This window comes from Blennius ocellaris (assembly GCF_963422515.1).
Source record: "Blennius ocellaris genome assembly, chromosome: 11".
Classification (NCBI taxonomy): Eukaryota; Metazoa; Chordata; class Actinopteri; order Blenniiformes; family Blenniidae; genus Blennius; species Blennius ocellaris.
In genome coordinates, this window is record NC_137660.1 from 23,096,203 (window position 1) to 23,112,704 (window position 16,502).

Below are 16,502 nucleotides of genomic sequence, written 5' to 3' on the forward strand. Positions count from 1 at the left end.
GGTTTTTTGGTGCTTTTTTTCATTATTGTAATAATTATTGTAATAACCCTTCTTGGCATAGATCCTTTAACCTGTTACTTACCCTATTAGCTCATTGAAATCTGCAAGCTTCCACCCTATCAGATGATTAAAGGGTGTATCACGTCATAGTATTTACCAGTGGCGGCTGATGGTAAATCTTCAGTCAGTCTTCTTTGCAATCTTTGCATTTTTTTTTACATTGAAACATGCCACAGTGATGAAGCTTATTGTACTTTTAAACAGTGAGTGAATAGAGAGCACTTATTAAGATGACACTTGTACCTCAACTTGCAGCATAAAGTGTGCATTTTGAAGCTTACATTTTCAGTTTATTAATGAATATGAGCATATCTCAGCTTTTATAAAGTTTAGATATGCTCATCTCTCTTATTCTTTATCTCTCTCTCTCTAGACATATAAATCTAAGCTGAAATAAAACTAGGACAGCATAGCGGCTTATATTTTCCACCTTAGAACTATGGTGCTTAAATGAGTGGGGTTTTTTTTCCTTTTGGAGTGGAATGAATACTGTTAAATGATGACATTACACAGTCTGATAAAGTAGACACAGTATAATACTGGTTTGTAACCTACTATTAAAACCAAAGAAGAAGCTGGCCACCAGATTTTAACATAAAGGGAGGGAAAGATATCTGATGACGCACCAACTGTTTTTCATGGAGTTGTTTTGTTTGGTTTTCTTCTGGGGTTTTTTCTAGTTTGATGTGTAGGATAATAAAAGCCACCCCCATATTTTTGAAGACTACTTCCTGTATTGATTTTGTGAGTGGGACAGAAGCACAAAGGCTGATTGTTATGCAATATGTATTTTGCAAAATCCGAGTAAAACAATTCAGATCTTCAGTTGCTGAAGTAACATTAACCACGATGCAGGAGAAATCAATTGTATTCCTTACGGAAAGAAATAAGCATAAAATGGCATACATAAACCACCTGGGTCATCTTTTTCAGCTTTGTAGAACATTATTTAAGGATGCAACACACATTCAGACCAAAACTGGAAGACATCATGCCTTCTGGGAATCACGTGACTGCAGCAGGTGGTGCCGTCTTCTCTGAATGCCATGCTGAGTCTGAGTAAATATCTCCTTAACACATTACCTATACTTGCTACTGTAGATGCTCGCCTAAATTAGCAGCATGAACGCTGATGCACAGTGTGACATCACACAAGCTCTTTGTGACAATTCAGTCCAGTGAAAGATACCCCCCCCCCACGTTCATGTTGATTTGTTGATAAAGCCGAACTCCTCTAATCTTTATGTTTACTAAATATTATTTACATTTCACGAAAAATTGAGTCGCTTGCAGATAACCACAAAACTGGTGACAATGACATCAGTTTTAGCAAAATAACACGCAATGACTATGGAGCGCTTGTTTTCAGGAATAATGATGATTGAGGTGTGTTCCAGAGTGTGCAAGGTACTGGGAGGAGTTTATACCAGTTTATCATTAATATAGAACACACAATGGGATTAACAACGTCTGAGAATATTTGTATATTCTATATATGCATGTGCATATTCAGGTGCAAACCTATACAAATAGAGTCAATATTTGTCGGATGTGCATGCACCCCAGTGTATGCGTGTTTGCAAGAACATTGTGTTGACCTTTACTGTCCTACACTGTCCTCAATAATCCGATCAAAACTCCCATCAACTTGAGGAGGACAGAACCAAAAGTGTGTTTATGGACTTATTTCTGCAGCCAAGAACAGACTTGCATAGCTGCTTCTATAACTGCAGATATTTGCCTTGTTGAGGAGTTAATGCTGAAGGTGACTGTGCATAAACAAACACTGTAACTCCTTAGTCACACCTCAGGAAATCTTTACAGATTTGTTAGCATCTTGCACTTTTCTGTAATGATGTGCAAAGTCAATAGGCCATTTTCTTTTATATGGTGCATCTGCGAACGCACCATTAGCTTTTGAAATGTGTGTTTATTGTCAAATGCAAACCACTTCAGTGCAAAGTGAGGAGAGCGAAACCTGTGAGAGCCAGAATGAACTGGTGGAACATATTTTCCCCCGACGGCGGCGGGAGGTTATGTTAACTCAGTGCATTTATTCTCGGCCCTCTGCACAAGAAGAGCTACGTGAGAGCATTAAGTTCCTGCACTCTTCCTCCACATAGACTGTACATTTTAGCTGTTATTAAACATCTGCCTCCACAAGCGCCTTTACTTTTTTTAAAGGTATAATCCATTCTCAAGCATCGCAGCCTCCAGTGCACTCAGGAATAAAAACATCCCGGTCAAAACAACGAAACCTGACCTGGACGACTGCATTTGCAAGGCCTTGAAATCAGTGCTACAGAGAACGAATACAATATGCAGCTTTTGTATCTTGACAAAGCTACATATTTAAGCACCGAATTATTGGGTTGTTTTTTTTGTTATCAAGCAGGATTTGGAAATGTGTCACGATTCATACATTTAGCTGGTGAGATGAGAGTGAAGGGAATACAACTTTTGTGTCAGGAAATGAATGTAAAAATTAAAGAGCATGCTGGTTTCTGTCAGGGGGAGCGTTCAGCAAATGAACCCTGTCTGATTAGAGTCTAAAATGGAAAAAGTTTTCATGAGTGAATTGCAAACTTTCTTGCTGCCTTTCTTTCTCTTCCCTCCCCTTTCTTCACTAACTCGTGATTTTAGGATTTTTGTTCACTTCTACTAATGCTTGAGTATAAGTAAAACCATTTAATCTACTTTCTTATTTCTTTTAATGATTAATCTCTATAATCTGGATAGACAATTTAGATCAATATTCTAATCGTTTTCTTACTATACTTGAAGAAGAATATTGTACTTGTTTTTATTTTTTTTATTTTATACACAAGTCAAAACTACAATTTGAATACATTTATTTCTGATGCTTTTTTTTTAAAAGAAATGTTGAAAAAAAAATCCTGACATCAATAGTGCACACATTATCAGTGTTGCTGTTGCAAAACTGTTTGTCAGCATTTATACAGCAGCTTTTTTTCTATTTTCCGGTTTTATTTATTTATTCATTTATTTTTTTAAATTTTCTTGTTGTCATTTTTTATTTTCTACCTTTAAAAATGAATTCTGTTTTTCCTTTTTTTTCATTAAAAAAAACGTATTTTTATTTATATATTTTGTCATTTCACTTTTTTTATACAGCTTTGTTATTTGCAACAACACAATGTAATAACGCAACATGATTAAACTTGTATCATAGTTTTGAGTCGAAAACCACGGTGTTTCAGAAGTTAAAAAGAGACAGGTATCCCATCTGGGGTTATATATAACACTGAATTCTAGCTAAAAGCCGTATTTTGGTCGATTTTATTTTTGAAACAAAAACTGTGACAAACAAAAAAAGTGTCAACATTCAGCCATTATTAAAGTAACTTGGTCACTTGTGTACTTGAGTAAAAAATGTCCATTACTCCAGTTACGACTTGTGTGTGCCTGTGTCTCTGTAGGAGTGGAGGGCATCGCTCAGGCTTACTCCGCCTGTCTCCCTCACATCCGTTTCTACGGCCCCACAAACTTCGCTCCGATCATCAACCATGTAGCACGTTTTGCTGCTCAGGCTCTTCAACAGGAGAAAGCAGCGGTGAGTGCCAGCGAGTCTTTACCCGCTTTTTTTTTTTTGCCTTTCAGGATTTCAATCACTCCAGCATGCCCGCAGAAAAAGTCATGCAAGCTGTTTCATAGCCTCAAATCACCTCCTTTTCATTCGTTTCTCTCTGTGAGAGGGAAAATATATATTGCGGGAGGATGTTGTTGTGTGTGTGCTGCCAAACACATCTGCTGACTTTAAACGTAACTCCTGCAAATCCAGGTCCAAATGCAGCCAAGTGTTCCTGTCGGAATCCTTTCTTCTGTTCACACACCTGTCCATCACTGACGTGCAGCTTCACTTTAATGATTTTTCTTTTACACTCGTTTAAGCACAACACTCAGCTCCACTCTGCTAAATGTACTCTATGCATTTGGTGTTTGTTTATGCAACTTATTATTATATTTTTTTAACCGGTATATCACACTCATGATTGCAGTTGCAGGGGCACTTGCAATCCACTCTGACTGTGCATAAATGTAAGTTACACAGGGAAACACACCTATCCACTGTAAATGCATGGATTTAAACTGTGGGAGGGAGTACGCAGAGAAAATCCATCCATGCACAGGGGGAACATGGAAACTTCACACGACCAGACAAGGATCATTCACATACACATATTTGATTTGCCTTTACGCAATAACGTGATTTTCTGTCAACAATCACAACTTAATTCCTGCACAATTTTTCCTAACAGTATCTCAAACACATGGCTTCCCTTCCTTTTTCAGGTTATATTGCATTTCCTGCTCTCCTCCTTGGTGAACGATAATATGACAGTTCAGAGATTGCACAATGCTTCGCTACCTTCTTTCATTTCATTCCTTCACTTCTCTCAAACAGCTCTTTAGCTTCCCTTGATCCCTTCACTGAAGTGTCAGTTTTAATGTGGGTTTTCCAGCCTCTTCCATTTGTCTTCTACCTTTTATGTGCACTCTGCGAGCCCCGCTCGCTTCTACCTCGTCGACTTTCTTCTCTGCCTTCCATTTGATTCAGTTCAAGTTTAATGTTATTCTTTGCATCCTGCCTTCGGGAAAATTTTACCAAAGTCAAGCACACATGGCACTATAGTTTTTGTTTACTCACCAGCAGCAGAGGAGCAGTCGGTAGTGAGTGGCTGTTAGGGGGGGGGGTTGTACTCATAATTTATCTAGTATGATGGCTGAGCGAGCAAACAAGAGGGTACATCTGTTGGCTGCAGCTCCTGGCATGGCGCCCAGAGAGCCGGAGAGGAGGGAGACAGACCAGAGTGACGACTTCTGTCCTTCCATCTCACACCTATCTGCAGCTCAGACCAGGCTTTTAACACATTATTGGGCTCAACAGCATGACAGGCAAACATCCGCCATCTCCTTTTCTCCTTTTCATGCTCGTTGCTCGGCTCTACGGATGATTATGTTGGTCAGTCTACTGTGTGGCATATCTTTCTCATAATTCGTTGTGATATTTTACACTTGTTTTTCATCTGCTATTATTATATTATTATGCCTGTTCGACACTTCTTCTTTTTTTTTTAATTGAGCTGTTTTTTGTGTGTTTTTGCAGATGAACTCTCTCTTTTAGTCCACATATTAACCATTTGACCAAGGTTTATACCGGAAAAGAAGCAAACCTTTTCTGACGGTTCTTTCTGGCTCCTCTGTATTTTCATGTCACCTCGTAGTTTTGGCTCAGCTCACTCTGAACCCCATGGGAAGTAAGTGAAGTTGAGTTGTACTGTGAAAAAAAAGGGGGGCACAGAAGAGCTAATCCCAGCTGAGCTTATTTGATCTGACTGCAGTTTTAGTGGAAACTAGTGAATTGCAGCATACTGCACTTCTAACTGCTTAACCACCGGATTATATGTCAGAGGCAGTAACGAATAAAATCCAAAATAAGAACATGCCCAAGGCTCTATCTCACACCTAAAAAGACTTTCTATTTTTGTGATGATTTTCTTGGTGTAGTGTTCCTCAGGCTGTGGGAGTGTCTCTTTCAGGAAGGATTTGTGGGAACCTCCATTTAGTTTGTGTTCGATTAATGAAATACGGTGTCAGAAACACAAAAGTCTCGTATGTTGTTGCATTGCTTCACACATGCAGGGTGCCGTTTGTGATGAAGCAAGAGGGATCCTTTAGACAATGGGAGATTGGGTAAGATTGAAATGATATCAGAAAAAACTGATTTATACAGGCAGAAAATGAAACATCTTAATCCATCAATCAACTCCATTTACAAAAGTAGATCCCATTTTACATGGAAAGATGTGTATTAACAGCTATCATTTATCTACATGGTTTGTTTCATAAGGTAACTAAACAATAGCACAAAAGGAGCGAATTATAAAAAATATTACAACTTCATTGTCACAAACCCTAAATATAGTGTCGACTTAAAAACGAGAAGAAATGTTTCAGTTTTCATAGACTTACAATAGTTTTCACTGTCAAAGTAAACACCTCTGAAAAGGAACTGCCAGCAAAAGGAACTTTTAACTCCAACTTGTAAGCTTCTGGCCTCTTTTCTTTTCTTACTTGTTGCTATAAGTGACTATATAAAGTTAAATCTGCATCAAGTCCAAATTTTAAATGCTGAGTCGTGAGTCAGATGTCCACCAGACCACCTCAAACAAACAACTGAATAATTTTTTCAGCCTCCATAAGAATCTGTGGATCCCTTCAGAACTCACAATCTAACAAGCGACACACCAACATGGTAGCTGACACTAAAATTAAGCAAAATAAAAATGTTTTTACGCTGATTCGAGGCAGAAGGAGTTGGAACTTAAAAGGAAACTTGAAAGGAACCATTTTCTATCATTCATAAAACACCAGATTGAAAAATTTGGTTTAAACTGGCCTTACTGCTGTAATAGAAGAAACATGAACCAACATTTCCAAAGGTATAAATATTAATGTGCATTGAAAAGCATCTGCAGATGGGTGCACTGGTTGTTTGCTACCTGCATATAAAGTTGAGTACAGTTTTTTACAATTCATGAATAACATGTTAAATGGTTCAAAAATGAATAATTTTGTATGATTGATAATATTGCACGTTGCTCTGATGTGACGCTTGGATTTGCCGTTACCTGTGTGTTCAGCATCACCCGCTCTGAGCAGATATGTGACATGCAGAGACTCCTGGGATCTGCCAAAAAAAACAACCCCAAAAAACAGGTATGTCCCCTCTCTTGTACATATCCAGCGGCATGAATCCAGTCTGTCTCTGGAGAGAGTGCAGTAGCTGGGTATCATTATGCTCCCACAGTGCTTTTTGTCCCTAATTGTACCCTGTCACCCTGTGGGGAACAAATACATGAACAAAATACACAAAGGATCGTACTCGTCTGTGTGCTATGTGCCAGAATCCTTTTGTTTCTGTAAGGAAATGATTGCAGGCCCTTTTCTTGTTTTATATTACAGCGAGTTCAAACACGGGTGGAACATAGGAAGGAGTAACAGACAATGAGATGTGACAGCTGCAGCACAAGTATGTGGCCCCCATGCTGAGGAGGTGCCGGTTGGTTTGGATGTGTGTTGGAGAAAGTGGGTGGGAAGGCTGTGGGCTGCACAAATAGGCTGCTGCTCTGCCTCGGCGTTTCTGTTCCTCGGATAATGAGAGGACCTGTGACTTTAGTGTGTGTGTCTGAGTGCGCAGTCACACACTCCTGCCACCGACACACAGGTTCATACACACACACGCAAACAAAGCCAAGCTACAGGCCAGTGCAGTCTGTACGTGTCCCAGTGTGTCAGCGACCCTGTCTGTGTGTGTGATAATGATTCTCTAATGAGCGCTGCTGTTAGCACATTAAAGAGACAAGCTTCAGAGCCCTCCCTGTGTGTGTGTGTGTGTGTGTGTGTGTGTGTGTGTGTGTGTGTGTGTGTGTGTGTGTGTGTGTGCGTGCGTGCGTGCGTGCGTGCGTGCGTGCGTGCGTGCGTGCGTGCGTGCGTGCGTGCGTGCGTGCGTGCGTGCATCAAGTGGAAGTGTGATTTTGTGTCAGCATAAAGTTGGCGTGAGTGTGTGTCCTCACCTTGTCTCTTCTTATTGTAAGACAAACATCAATATTTTATAATACAGAAAAGATGTATATTTGTGCTTGTGTCTGAAAAGAAATGTTCACATTTGATGTGTTTCGTTTACTGTTTCGTTTTGGTTTTTTTTGCTTTGCACATCAGCATATTTAATATGAAACAAATGACTTGATGCTATTGGGGCTGCACCATGCTATCGCCATGTTATTCCTATTAAAGACACGGTACGAGACAAGGTACTACTTTGGGTCACTCCTGCTACATAATGCATAAAAATGGCACTACCTAAATTTGGCACACTGCAACCTTTAAATGAATGTCTGGATAAGGTTTATGTATTATATAAATGATGGATGGACATCAGTGCATCAATATAAAAAGAGTAAACTGAGATGTGACGGCAGTTTTGCTCATTCAGTGTTTAACAAAAATCATACATTAGAGCAGAATTATTGGAAACCTATTGGGTAAAAAAAACAAAAAACCTGTGGATTCAATGACTTCTCAAAGTCATCGGCACAAAAAATACTACATTGCAAATTGTTGGCCTGTTAAAAGAAATATCTTTGAATTTCATGTTTTTAGCTGCTTCGTAATGCACAGATGGCTTTTGTGGACCTCTGCCTTCACCCTGTTACTTCTATCAGCCAGGAAATCGTCAATAAATGTTGACATGCCAGTTCTGTTGGCAGCTGCATATGTTCAAGTCGTAACAGGATCATCCACTGTATGACAGATGAGGTGGTATGCGCTGGGTTGTTGGGCGTTTCTTTTTTCTTTTCCATCATTTTGATCAAGCTTATTTAGTCTACCGACGGCTCTTTTTTTTTAAGCCCACCAGAGGTTTGTAGCTTGTCCTCAGTTCTAAAAACAGGCATCCTGGAAAGCTTTCATCAGCCTTAAAGAGGTTTTATTCCCCACATGTTTGATTTTCTGCTCTTCTGCAAGCCCTGAACCCAATATACCATCTCCGTTATCCATTTAGTTAGTGAAGCCAACTTTTCAGTAAAGACTGTAGCAATCAGAAAAGTCACTCCAAGTTAATAAATTAATCAAATTTGCAAATTGGCCATATGTAAGTAACTTTAATAGACACTGGAAGAGAAGAATAGTGCTGTAGGAATGATGACAAGTGTTGGAAGGGGGTCTGTGCAATATTAGTTAACGTGCAATAATGTTTTAGACTATTTTGACCTGCGATTTAACCCAACTTTAACCACATGCAACAACGCTGTGTTTGTTTTTCTATATTTTCTGATCCCGTGTCTGCTGTTCTCAATAGGATCATTTCAGAAGCAATTTGTTTCCCTTGTTCATTTATTTCCTGATTTTTGTGCATTTATGACTCCTGTCTTCTGGCCTGTTGCCACTCGGCTTTCTGTAACACATGATATGATGATATATGTGAAATACAATCATTTTTAGAAAGAAGCTGGGCTTCATCTGATGAGCTGCATATCTTAAAATGCAGAACATGAATGCAGAGTGCATGACAACATGTAACAGCATTCACTCTGATGCCCAACAGAAGCAAAGTAAAAATAAGCAACCTCATAATGATGACGTACAAGAGAAAATCACTCCTTTCAGGGGAGCAAAAAATCTCACCCTCTTGAGTGAAACGTCATCAAAGGCTCCACAAAGTGTCAAAAAGAGATTCACTCGAATAAAGAAATGAACTTCTCGATCCTCACAGTGTAGATAAACACTGCATGAGTTCCTACATGGGGAAACAACCTGGCAGCCGACAGAGGGACACAGATGATACAGACTTACAAGGTATTTGAGAAGAATAATTGAGAATGAACACGATTCCAGAAATAATCCTTTTCACAATGTGAGACGAACTTGAGAAAAAGATGGAGACACACCAATAATAAAAGGTTTTTGCTATTATTAGGCTGGGAAATTGTTATTCTGCCATTCATCAATGATCTTGAAGAATCTCTTCATTTCCTCCACTTAATTCATATTTTTTACAGGAACAGATGGTGTTTTCACTCAGCTCACAGCAATGCAGACAAGCTGTCAGTCTGGTCTCTTTGTTTTCCTGTAGTTTTGTGCGACTCTCGTTCTCCCTCGTCTTCAACCACATTGAATTTCATCTTCACTGTCATGATCAACAATATCTGCAATGCCGTTGGCTCGACTGTGATGGGTTTATCGGCTTTTTCTTCCATATGTGGATTCAGAACAGAAGCACTTCAGAAAAGAAATAAGTTTCATCAAACCTCCAATCCCATCTCACCCTCTCCAACACCCTCTCTTCAACTCTGCAGCAGTACTTCACTCTCCTCATCATAACTGACGGCGTCATCAGTGACATGGACGAGACGCGCGACGCCATCGTCCAGGCGTCAAAGCTTCCCATGTCCATCATCATCATCGGTGTGGGCAACGCCGACTTTGCCGCCATGGAGTTCCTTGATGGAGACGCCAGCGTTCTGAGGTCCAACACAGGAGAAGAGGCTGTTCGGGACATTGTGCAGTTTGTCCCTTTCAGGGATTTTCGAAATGTGAGTGCTACTCTGGAAAGTTTCTGTGTGAGTTGAGTGTGTTTTTCTCAAGTCAATTGCTGCTTTTAAAACAATTGAAGTTGAACTCATAACTTAAAAAAATTATGCTGGAGGTGAGAGCAGCCAACCTATGACTGGGGGGTTGGGATTTGATTCCCAGTGGGAGTACCTAAAAGACTTTATCTTCATAGGAGTTCAAAAGATTGACAACAAGGAAGATCTAAGTGAAAGAAGACTTAATTAGAAAATGTCAGAGTCATCTTCAAGCTATTAGAGTTTTCTTAAAATATTCAGCATGGGCTAAAATATTTAGCATGGTGGGGTAAGTTTTGATATATTAGGAATTTTAATATCAATTGAGCAATTGAATTGAGCAGCTCGAATGGCCGCCATCGGCAGAGGTGTGTGAGTGAGTGTGTTCGTCAGTGCTTTGATTCCTGCATTTTGAGAAACGTGGATGAACATGTGGCATTAAAAACAGTATTTACTTATATACACAGAGTGAAATGGATGTTGTGTTGATATTTACATTACATTAATTCACACGTTGAGTTTGTCCAGAATGTATGAAACTGTTGGCACAGCCATGCTTACGCCGAAGAGCTATGGAGATGCCGGTAAAACAGAGGAAAAACTGGACTTCAGCCTTCATTACATTTGGCCTGCATGGGAACCACCTTGTGCAAGGGCAGCCATTTATTGAATTGCACACCTGTGTGCAGCCACGCCCACACCTGAAAGTAGGTCTCACACACACTAGATCAATTAAGACAAAAGTCCCATAGGTCAACAGAAACACTTTTGCAACTTGATCACATACTTTTAACAACAAGGGCTCACCTACAGCCAAATCTGGACTGGTAACCGTGTCAGAAATGTAAATTCATCACAGGTGTGTCAGATCGCTATAAAAATAAGAATATTATCTGATTGACATATAGAGCGACCAGTCTGAATGCTCCTTTAATGACACGCGTCATTAATGATGTGATCAAAGCCAATGAAAGTTTGGAAAACAAATGTACTAACAGTCGTGACTTGGGATTATTGCAAAACTAGCAGTGTGCATGCATTGTGTGCACACTGTCACATGTAAATGTATGCATTTCAGGTTTTCTGGTTACCATGGCAATTATTGACCGCTTATGGTGGTGGTTCCTGCCCAATGCCAGCAGATGCTTAAATAGAGTTTAAAAAAAATAAACCTTTTGTTTTGTAAATGTTTGCATCTGATGATAATAAACACACTGCAGAATGTGTGAATTTGAAATAAAATATCCAAAGTAGCATTTTGTGGCAGCTTGTGTCCATGGGTGACTTTTTTAAGGCAGAACCCTTTTAATAATGATTTTAAAAGGATAATTTCAATTCAAATTCCAAATGTCAACTATTGTGATCACATTTTGCTTCTGCTGCCACCAAGAGGCCAAATACTGTTATTGCAAGAGTCTGATATTACTGCGCTTTAATGTGGTACTGCATAATTCTGTGGTAACTGAAAGTTACCTGAAAGTTGGAGCTAAAACTAAAGTAAATGCGGCTTAAAATTATGATTTTTTACAAATGTCAGTTTTTCAGTCTTTCCCGAGTTTTTTGGCACAAACAAGTATTTCCTTCGGTGATGCGGCGTTTATGATGGACCATCAAATCAAATTGGACTCAGTGAAGTTAGATGTTTTTCATCAGCGAACTAATGTTTCTGCTTGCTACGTGCAGCGACGCCTCGCTTCCATTTTGGAGGTTTCACTTAATAACACGATGTCACGCTGTCTGGGTGTCAGTGTTTTACCAAAATATGTCAGCCTGTCACAGCTCGGGTTGAAGCCGTTCGAGGGTCCGCAGGAGGAGGCCGGCGGTCTGTTTATCTCTGCACGGTCACAGTCGGGGTGTGTTGAGGTGCACATGCAGGGTGTTAATGAGGGTTTGTGCGTACATCATTCTGCAGGTGAGCAATTAGTGAGTGCACACTTTCATACTGTCCATGGGAGGACTCTTTTTGGTTGTGTTTTCATGTGAATATTTTTTGTTCGTGTGGGTGAGTGAGTGGATGGGCTGGTGGTGGGCAAGCTGACTTCCTCTGTGATGGGAGGAACAGACAGTGTTTACTGGCTCGGTTCCAGGCTGGTGGTGGGAGGGTGAGAGACTCGGAGGGAGAGGAAGAAGAAGAAGGAGATGAAGAAAAAAGAAGCTGAGACTGAGAGGAAATGAGAGTAAACTGAAATGATGAGCTCTGCTGGCAGGGAAACTTTCACGACTAATTATTGTCATGGGGCTGGCAGGGTGGTGATTGGAGACTTGGAAAGTTTGTTTATTAAAACTAAATGTGTTCGCTCTGTATTCCAAGAAATTTGCTTAATTCAGTTAACCTTTATATTCCTTTTCTGTCACTGCTGACAGCAGTTGGCATCCGTACTTTTAACTATCATAACTCAAGGACTATTCATGGTATCGAGAAAATTCAAAAACGGCCCAAAACTATAAGATGAGAAACTATTCTTTATAATGCCCCCATGCCACACGTTTGTACAATGAGCTTCTTATTACAGTCAAAATACACAATAATATCAAAAAACTGGCAGTCATAGAAAGTTAGTTATTTTTTACAATTCTGCAGCCACAAAATCAAAGTAAATACAGACGTGAATGGGTTAAAAGCATTACACTGAGCGATCAACGGTTGTGATTTAACACATCTACTGTAAGATGTGCAATTCTCTCTTTTTGTTTTGTGTTGCATGTTCTCTCTGAGGCTGTAAATGCTTTCCCGTGGATTCAAACGCATTCTTTGTGTTGCCTTGTCACTTTCCTTGTGTGGTCAAATATACATAAAAAGATGTTTTTAAAAGCATATCACATCACATTGGTTTGCTGCAGTTTATCTTCAAGTCAATTTCCAATTCTGTTTTATCGATGTAGCACCAAATACAGCCATTCCAAGGCACTTTTACAGACAAAAACCCAACAATTCCATATGAGCGAGCAAAAATAACAGTGGAAAGGGGAAAAAAATGCCCTGTTAACATAAAAAAACAAGAATGTTAGTGAAACATATCAATATGGAGAGTGCGAAATGAAGGGCATTCTACTTTTAGAAAACCTAAGAACCTCCATAAGCCGCATTCTGAGAACCAATTGTTCCACGTAGGTCCAGACATTTCAAATGAAACGTTCTGAAGAATAAAACTCAACTTTATTTTATCTTTTTAATCCCACATTTTACATTGTGTGTGTTTGTGTTTCCTGTTTATTTTTCGCTCTTTAGGCACCCAAGGAGACACTGGCTAAGTCGGTCCTGGCAGAGCTGCCTCAGCAGGTCACCCAGTACTTTAAACAGAGGAACTTACCGCCTCGTAATTCTGCGCCCGAGTGACGGGTTCCCACAGCCGCCGGACACAACCTCTCCTCTTGTTTATGACAAGCAGTACAAAAATGAAAGTGTAAATGTCAGCTGTGAACAAAAATATGAATTGTGGACAATACAAATTGAAGACATCCCTTCCATTATATTTGCAACGTTCTGTATGGTCAAAGAGTGTCAGGTCACTTTCTCGTGTGACTGAGAAATTGTTGCTTTTAGGAGGTGAAGCTTTACAGCACACAGGTCTGTGATGATGAAAATGAGCCACCGTCGAAGATGTCGCATGTCGAAAGTGTTTCAAAGATACGCAGGTAAAGAACTGGACTTTTGTTTTGGAAGGCGGGGGGATATCTTGATTCGTGAGGATTTTTTTTTTTTTTTTCCTTTTGCATGTGTGTGTGTGTGTGTGTGTGTGTGTGTGCGTGTGTGTGTGTTGTGATTGATATCATGTGATGCATATAGGTCCTCAGAAGAGGATGAGCTTTCTCAGTGCCCGTTTCTTCCCTGTCGTTGTACGGCTTCTTTGGAGACTGTTTGATTGGTTTACTCACAGATGGAGTCATCACAGGGAACTAACTTAATCCTTCAACTTTGCTCTTTCACAAAGTGGAGGTTTTTAATTAAAACTGTGGATCTCCAGTTGTCTGGAAGGCTCGTTTAATGCAGTGTTTAACTGACAGAATCGGAGGAGAGTGAGGCCGTGGTGGCAGCTGTAGCACTAACACCGGATAGATGTAGGATACTGTGTCAACTCAATAGGTTGCTATATAGATATTTATGGGACCATTTTCCCAGCTTTTGCAAAATCCTTGTATTTTTTATGACTTCTGTTCACCCTGCATGTTGCCAATATCTACTCACTGTTTACAGACGGATGCTGAAGATCACAAACGCATGATTTAATTTTACAAATGATGTATTTATCAGATTATGTAAATATTTTATGAGATCCCTTGGAAAGCAGAGAAGATATTACGCGAAAGATGTACGAACACAGGCTGTAACTGTCAGTGTTTTAATGAGCGGAGGCAGGGAGGTTTCAGATATGCAGATATCGAATGTATATTTCTATTATGCTATTTATGTTATGATGAACCAACGTTTCTGATGTTTTTAATGTACTTTTTATGCAGTGCTGAATCGTGTGATTAAACCATGTGTATTGCTGTGCAATGTTTGTATTCAATGTGTTGCCATTAATTTTATAAAGTTGTGTCTTTGTCCACACTCAGGTGAATAAAGTGAAGGAAAAGTCAATGAAACCTGAATCTCTATGGACTTTGGAGCTGTAGGGGCTAAACTCCAACCTTGTAGAATGAAACCATAGTGAGACACGCTCTAGAATACAAAATACTGCTTTGATTTTGAAGTACGCGTCCATCAGTTTATGGCTTCTCTACAATATTTTGTCAAATCTCAGCTCAGAGAGGGAGTCAGCAACCTTCCTTTGGAGGTGCCAATGGAGAAAAAAAATGCTCCATAAAGTATCACACTAGAATGAGACAAGAATATTGCATAAGGTTCATAAATAACAATACAAAGCATTGAAATAACAGTGAGATGCAATAAGAAGGTAAAGTGTGTATCTCCAATGCAAAGGAATATATATACATATTCTATCACTGGTCGCTGTTATGAGGAAATGGCATTTACTGTTGCCTTATCAAGCTCTAACAAAAGTAAAGAATGATTGCGTTTTTTTTCTTTCACAGACAATCAGTTAAAAAAAAATCGTTTTATAAAACGAATCAGAAAGACTCCAGTGAGCAACAGCAAACTTCCTGGAACAGCTGCTCAGCTCTGTGAAGCATTTTTAATACTCTTTTTTTTAAATTTATTTTTCAGTTTTAGACCAATCAACTGAGAAAAAAAGAAAAGAAAAAACCAACAGCACAGCAGCAACAACAAAAGCCCAAAAATCATCGAACGCTGCAGTGCACATGCGTACCTATACAAGAAATATGGAACTTGATAAGTTAATATAGAAATAAAGATGACAGACGACAGTAGCATTTGAGATAAATGACAGGAAAAACAGTCCATAATTAAAGGTTAGATATAGTTTCTGCAGGAAGGAGTACAATAGTTTCCATATCCTTCAAAATTGAAAAAGTGATATCCATCTGATATATGTGTCTCTGTATCTATTGTGTTTGACAAGGTCTTTTGAAATAAATCAACATGGCTCAACTAAAAATAGATGTTTAACAAATCATTTTTATTGCATTTAAAGTAAATCAATGATAATCACTCTGACCAAACAAACAAAACAAAATAACTGCAGAGGCAGGGCCAACCCAACGTCCACTGAAGCTATAATAACTAACCAAAATAAAACATTTCAGAACAAGAACTATAATTGAACAGGACTATTTGCGACCGACAGCCAAAATGAAAAAAACAAAACAAAACCCCTCATTCCTTTAATGCCTGAGGGGGGAAAACATATACCTGCTTGTCATTTGAAAGAAGAACAGTGAAACAAACTCTGTTCAAACTTCACTCGGTTCTGGTCCTTCACTCCTTCACCTGAGCACAAATTACACTCAGCCCGAGGAGGGACACCAGTAGGCGAAATAATTACTTTAAATAGTCTGTCTCATTCAGGATGCTGTGTTCATGCTGGGAAAGCAGAGTAAGAGATTATCTTTCTATAATAAAACAAGTATTTAAAGCTTATTCTTATGTAATGTTGGTGTGATGGATGCAGACTTTGTTTAAACTGAAAGACTGACCACTCGAGGTAAAAGGTTCCAACTAGCACATGTTGGTTTAAAGACCTCAAATATTGTAAGACATTCTGGTATTCAACAAAACATTTCTGGTTAGATTGAGAGAAAGTATATGCACTGACTTTAGATTATACGTACAACCTGACGTCTTTAACAATGAGTTTCTAATTTCATATTGGTAATCAGTTACTAGCCTGTTACTCGCATAAAAAGTTGCAGGTACATTTTATGGGACAC

At 39.2% G+C, this 16,502-nt stretch overlaps 1 protein-coding gene across 1 annotated transcript in view; it reads left to right on the forward strand.

The window, feature by feature from the left end:
* cpne2 (copine II) overlaps window positions 1-13,571 on the forward strand; it is a gene marked incomplete at its 5' end in the record, with an annotated part of 45,165 nt that extends 31,594 nt beyond the window's left edge. The window contains 3 exons of the mRNA XM_080504419.1: window positions 3,501-3,634; window positions 9,939-10,175; window positions 13,438-13,571. Of these exons, the coding sequence (XP_080360545.1) occupies window positions 3,501-3,634; window positions 9,939-10,175; window positions 13,438-13,545 (479 nt within the window). The 3' untranslated portion in view covers window positions 13,546-13,571. The remainder of the gene's footprint in view (window positions 1-3,500; window positions 3,635-9,938; window positions 10,176-13,437) is intronic.
* Between the last annotated feature and the right edge of the window lie 2,931 nt (window positions 13,572-16,502).